Raw genomic sequence first — 6290 nt, forward strand, 5'->3', positions numbered from 1 at the left:
ACTCCGGGTAGGCCATCCCGCAATACACGCAAGCTCTACAAGCAAGATGTTGCCTACCTATAAGGCGCTATGAGACAGCTGAACTTGGCAATTTCCCCCCCCCCCCCTCCTCAGGCCCGGAACTGCAGTTAGGCGATTCGTTTGCCCTCCTGATGGTATCTGTACCTGATTTAGCTCTTATTTCAGCAACTGTCACTAAATGAAATAACAGAATGTAATTAACTACTTTACTCATTTTATTTACTAAAATAGATAAATTAGGTTCGGACAATCGGGGCGCCTCCCACACTTGCCTCATGTTTTTGTTTTAAGTTAACCTTTACATAGGAGTGTAGGTGTAGCACTGATTATCACAACATTAATTTTCAGTAAACTATTGATTGTTGGCATGTGTTGGCTATGTATTGATTGGTAAAGATAATTTTGAAGCCATATCTCATCAACCTTGCGTTGTTCTGTTTCCTAATTCTTCTACAACTGCATAATTTGCATTCTGCCTGTATGACAAATAAGATTGCCATAGATTGCTACATAATTTTTATCACGTTGAAACTACAAGAAATATGTAAGATATTCCGTTGAAAATAATAAAATGATTTTGCCACGTGAAATATGAAATATATGTACCATCAAAATTCACTCAGTATGTATCTTGGAGAAATAATTAGAGATTATTTTCAAAAAAACAACAAAAAAACGAGATTATTAATTGCTTTACATTATGACTTTGTACAGAAATTTAAAGCACTTACATTATCAATAAATACCAGCCTAAATAAGTCTGGGATATGGCTGAGTTTTAAGTGAACAAATTCCACCAGATGAGTCAAGTGATCTAATGTGGACAAAGCTAGGCGCAGTTCCCTGAAACTTCTGATGTTAAGTCAGAACTGCACAAATTACTTTTGAAGGTAACTTTCTACAGTTATTAAAAGCAGGAACCATAGCTATTTGGAATGACGGGATAAAAATTGGTAAAATTATATTATATTAACATGGTCTTCTTTACTTGCATAGAAGTAAAATCAGAGCCGCCAACAAGATGTCAGTTATGGTATGACTAACATTCACAATTTGTACCTAAATCAGAAATGATATAAAATTAAAATTAAATTAAAATCAAATTTTGCTTCCACTCCTAGTATCTATAATTTCATCTTGAGAGTCGTGGACTGTTGGAATAGCCACTTCAGTCTCGGAGACACCTTAAAATGATCACAATGCAGCTTGCAGCATGCAATAGTTGCAACAATTTAGAAGTTGATTGCCTTGCCCGCATAGGCAGCTACGTTTGCTTCTCTGAATGCCTCTGAGCAGGTCTGTCAAGAGAAAATAAATCAAATATCAAGTCCCATTGTAAGTATCACACCTTTACTACAAAGGAAAAAAAAGGTACATACGGGATGTGCGTGGCAAACACGAGCAATGTCTTCACAAGATGCACCATACTCCATAGCAAGGCAAGCCTCACCAATCAGTTCACCAGCACCCTGAAACCATTTTTAGTTGGTACATTTTTCCCAAATATACATACATACTACTACTATAGATGACGAGAAGAATACATACAGGTCCAATGATGTGGGCGCCAAGCAGCCTGTCAGTGTGCTTATCACCCAGAATTTTAACAAAGCCATCAGTCTCATTGTTGGTCTTAGCTCTGCTGTTGGCAGCAAACGGAAACTTGCCCACTTTGTATTCAACTCCCTAGAATCATAATTTATGAGATACATTGTCTACTGGCATATCAAATTGTTTATTACATACTTGATTTAAATTAGCCTTTTACCTCCTTCTTGAGATCTTCTTCATTCTTGCCAACCCAGCCAACTTCAGGGTGAGTGTAAATTACTGATGGTACACAGTTGTAATCAATGTGCACAGGGCCTCCCGCAATACCCTCCACGCACACAATACCTTCATCTTCAGCCTTGTGTGCTAGCATGGGGCCATGAATACAGTCTCCAATGGCGTAGATGCTGAAATAACAGGGGGAAAATTTTTAATCTGCAAACTTCAGTATCACAATGAAATGATGAAAAGGTTAGCGTACTTGGGAATAACAGTCTGGAAGCGTGAATTGACAGGGACACGACCCTTGTCGTCCCTTTCAATACCAACATCCTCCAGTCCCAAGTTCTTGGTGAATGGTCGGCGGCCAACACTCACGAGAAGAACATCAGCATCCAACTGCAAAGAGTCATGCAATACTTGGATGATGCACACTGTTGTGTTTAAAAGTCAATTTAGATTAATTTTGACTCACCTCTTCCTTCTTGGAGGGATCTTTAGCATCTTCAACAGAGACCTTAACTTTGTCACCTTGACGAGAAGCTCCAGTGACTTTAGTGCCAAGTTTGAACTTCATTCCCTGTTTTTGAAGAATTCGCTGGAAGGTCTTAGCCACTTCCGCATCAATGCCTACACCTCCAATGGAACCAAGGAATTCAACAGCAGTTACTTCAGCACCAAGACGTCCCCAAACAGATCCCTGTAAAGGCACAGGATTCATATTGTTTTGAATGAGGAAAAACCCAGCAACAGCAGTATTAATAAATTGATAAATCATACCAGTTCAAGACCAATGACTCCAGCACCAATCAAGACAAGTTTTTCGGGTACTTTTTTCAAAGAGAGGGCACCAGTGGATGAAACAATAGTTTCTTCATCAATCTAAAAGAACAGAAAAATATAATTTACCTATATGTTGGTGCGAATGGAGTGAATCAATCAATCAATATGTGATATGTAAAATATGACAGTTACCTCAATGCCAGGGAAAGGTGTCACCTCTGATCCTGTAGCAATGAGGATGTTCTTTGTCTTGACTACTTCAGTAGAGCCATCTTCTTTCAATGCTGTGACTTCATTCGGTCCAGTGATTTTACCATGTCCACTAACTAAAGTTACCTGTAACATTAAATAAATATATGTAAAGCCTAGAAACATAACATTTAGGATAATATATATTCAATGCTATACTGTTAGTAGATATTTAGTACGTATTATAATCAATACCTTGTTTTGTTTAAACAGATGGGCAATGCCTCCTGTCAGTGCTTTGACAGCATTTACTTTCTGCTGCATCATCTTATCCAAATTCAATGTTACTCCAGAACCTAAAAGTTTAAAACAAATACTGAATAAGAACTAATAGTTTAAAATCCGCTGCATCTAAAATTGATGTAATGCACATACTTTCAATGCCTCTGCTTGCTAAATCTCCAGAGTGCGCCATATGGTAATAATGAGAATTATTCAAGAGAGCTTTGGAAGGAATGCAGCCGACATTAAGGCAGGTACCACCCAGTGTAGCATTCTTCTCTATGCAAACAGTCTAAAGAGAAAAGCAACAGACAAAAAGTAACAAAAACAATTAGTTACAGGTGACAAAAATATATTTAAAAATATATATTTTAAGTACTAAAAATGGAGAGTCACTTACTTTCAATCCTAACTGTGCTGCTTTAATAGCTGCAACATATCCTCCAGGCCCTGAACCAATTACGACAATATCTGCTTCTTGGCCACTTGAATAACTCCGCCTCTGAGAGCAGAGCGACAGGACCACTTGTGGACATCTCTGCAAAGTATTGAGCTAAACAGAAAATCAAGAAATCAATGAGTATATTTGACAACAATTTCAGCACAGTAGACATTTGCAAAGAACAAGCTGGCATGGAATCATGACATTGACCTTGGTGTCAAATCTGCATATTTATCAACATCTCTCTAATCAAGTAATATACATTTAAAAAACATGTCAATAATATTTCCTTAGAAAATTCTCATGAATTTCCATTTAAATATAATGGGTTTTAGGGTCGCACAAGGATTTTGAACAATTTTTATACCATTTAAGTAATTGCTGTCAACTGTTGACCAATGTCACAAGACGTGCGAGAAGATATTTATGAAGCGTGATTGTTAAATATAACGTAAATAAAAAGAGGAGTTAAAATTGTATCGGTGCTGAGACTGTTGCGGAGCGGAAGACTTGTTTAAACAAAGATATTACCGTCAAGGCACCATTAACCTCTAAATTTGAAAGCAGCCCCACCAGTTTTAAAACAGTGACACAGTCACTAACAAACAAAAAATGTCTTTTTATTTAGAGATAGACTTTCTGAATGCCAAAGATGTATGGCATATTTTGTGTGCATGACATGTGGAAGCGTTCCACCCGAGTTGGTTCAGTCGTATAGGTCAAACCAAACGACACCTTGACGCACGGCCGTACACCAAAACCAAGTTTTCGCGATGAATATGTACCAGGACCGCGCAAAGTGTATAACTGGAAGTGACACAAAGTCCTGAAGGCTTCATAAATGCCCGACATACCTTTGCAGAGGATGTAATTCGGCACAAAACTTTGAAATGCATGATTTTCTTTTCGTCTGGATTCGCTTCTGCTCGATCGGCGGATGGCAGAAGGGAAAAGGGAAGGGAAGTGGAGAGGCGAAAGGGGGAGGGTTGCTCAATGAGTGTGCCAACATTGGAAAGAAATTAATATAATAGTAACAGTTAAGGCAGTTACGATAAATGGAACAACTGATTAATTTAGGTAAAGATCTTTAGTTTTTAGAAATAAATATCTGTGAGACAAAAGACGTGCTCGCGCAAATAAATCAAAATGAATCAAGTATTTTAAAATAAAACGTTGGCCTTATAAGGCCTTCTATAAAATGTTTGAATTGCGTTTTTTGTGAAAAGCAGTGACAAGTGAAGGTAAAATCAGAAGCGCTGAAATTGAAAATCGACGCACAACAAGACCATTAACACTTGAGAGAAATTAACAACTTGTCCGACCGGCCTGTGCCGGTTGTGCGTATCATGATCAGAAACATGTCAGAAACAAGGTTTTGCCATCCATGCATTATGTGCTACTTACAAGGTGTTTCATAGACCCCGTACTTTAAACTTGCTTACGCAACAAACATAGAAAATTCGAACACTAAAGTGTGCGTCCCAAAATGTCAGACGCAAAAATGTGCCTGCCAGTCATGTAACTCACACAAGAGTGTGTGACAATCATGACACTTTTCCCGATTAAGTCAAACACTTGCTCTGCCAATTCAAATGTGTACATTGCATACTTTAAATAAAGAGTACATGGCATACATGCTTTTATAAAGACGTACATTGGCATGCCAAAATTAACCAAAGTATGCATGCCATTTATAAATGTATAAATGTCATTGTTGCACGGACGCGTCGAGCTAGCGACTTTCAATTTGATTTTCTGGGTTTTCAAGAGTTGTATGGATCTCTCAATTTGATATTCGAAGAGTACAATTTTTCCCGGACACATTGTACAGGGTTCACGTAGACCTAGGCTCATTGGGCAGTATCCTCTTCAGCTTCATCTTTGTAGGCGATACATCGACTATCACGTTGGTTGTGCAAATTTATGCCGGTATGATATTAACTGAGTGGTGCAGCGCCATGCCCGCACCACCCAATATCGTTTTTAAATAGCAGCCTCATTGTTTTAGTAGTTCAAATTCCAAAAAATAAAAAAAAATAAAAAATTGGCGGGTCGACTCTGGGCTGTGGTTGATTCCACCTTGCGAATGTCCCCTATAATAGCCCCTGGTACGCGCTGGATATGGTTACCCGTCATGTAAGCTGAGTGAAGCGGCCCGTACTGGTTCAAATATCATATCGCCAAAATTTGCACTACTGTTGAACATCCCGAAGGTAAAGGTGAAAGTCGAGGTATCGACAGGAGGAAACCAGAAAATTGACTTTGCGAGGACCTTTGCTCGTGACCAAAAATCCTCCTCCGCACTCTAAATGGGGAGAGACAATAATTATTGAACCCAGGTTAGGCGTGTCCTTGTGCACATCCTCAGACACAAATTTTTCTGTCAGGAAATACCAGGTGGCTGATTCGTGCCGCGCACCTCTGTAGTTATGCTGTACCGCATGCACGGGTACGGGTGGGTTGCCTGCTGGCTCGGCTCGTAAGGCGCCGGGGACAGGGGCGATAGGCAAGCCCGCCCACACTCCTGCGTGCGGTGCATTCTAACTACAGAAGTGCGCGGGGCTAGTCAGCCAACTGGTACATGTAGTTGTACCTAGGGCTAATGATTTGTTTTGTCTATAACGCCCATACAACTTTGTATCTGATGAAGAGGTCCGCAAGGAAGGACACATCCAAAGGTTTCCTCCCCGTGTAATTGCCTTGCTTCCAGTCCAGCAGCAGCACCCATACTGTGCCACCACCGTGCTTGTGCTTGCCCGTGGACGAGGCCGAGGCCCATCACACCCCCGCCCCGCCCCGCCCC

At 40.0% G+C, this 6290-nt stretch overlaps 1 protein-coding gene across 1 annotated transcript; it reads right to left on the reverse strand.

Annotated features, from left to right (window-relative positions):
• Nucleotides 1–695: 695 nt before the first annotated feature.
• Nucleotides 696–4505, reverse strand: LOC113213499 (dihydrolipoyl dehydrogenase, mitochondrial). The gene is made up of 12 exons (XM_052265964.1): nt 4342–4505; nt 3446–3598; nt 3199–3337; nt 3019–3119; nt 2767–2910; nt 2572–2673; nt 2267–2491; nt 2054–2190; nt 1790–1979; nt 1570–1707; nt 1401–1490; nt 696–1319 (listed from the first exon to the last, which is right to left on the reverse strand). The coding sequence occupies exons 1-12, from the start codon at nt 4381–4383 to the stop codon at nt 1254–1256; spliced, it is 1527 nt and encodes a 508-aa protein (XP_052121924.1). The 5' UTR covers nt 4384–4505; the 3' UTR covers nt 696–1253.
• Nucleotides 4506–6290: the final 1785 nt, after the last annotated feature.

This window comes from Frankliniella occidentalis, unplaced genomic scaffold (assembly GCF_000697945.3).
Source record: "Frankliniella occidentalis isolate FOCC.00 unplaced genomic scaffold, Focc_3.1 Scaffold33, whole genome shotgun sequence".
Lineage (NCBI taxonomy): Eukaryota > Metazoa > Arthropoda > Insecta > Thysanoptera > Thripidae > Frankliniella > Frankliniella occidentalis.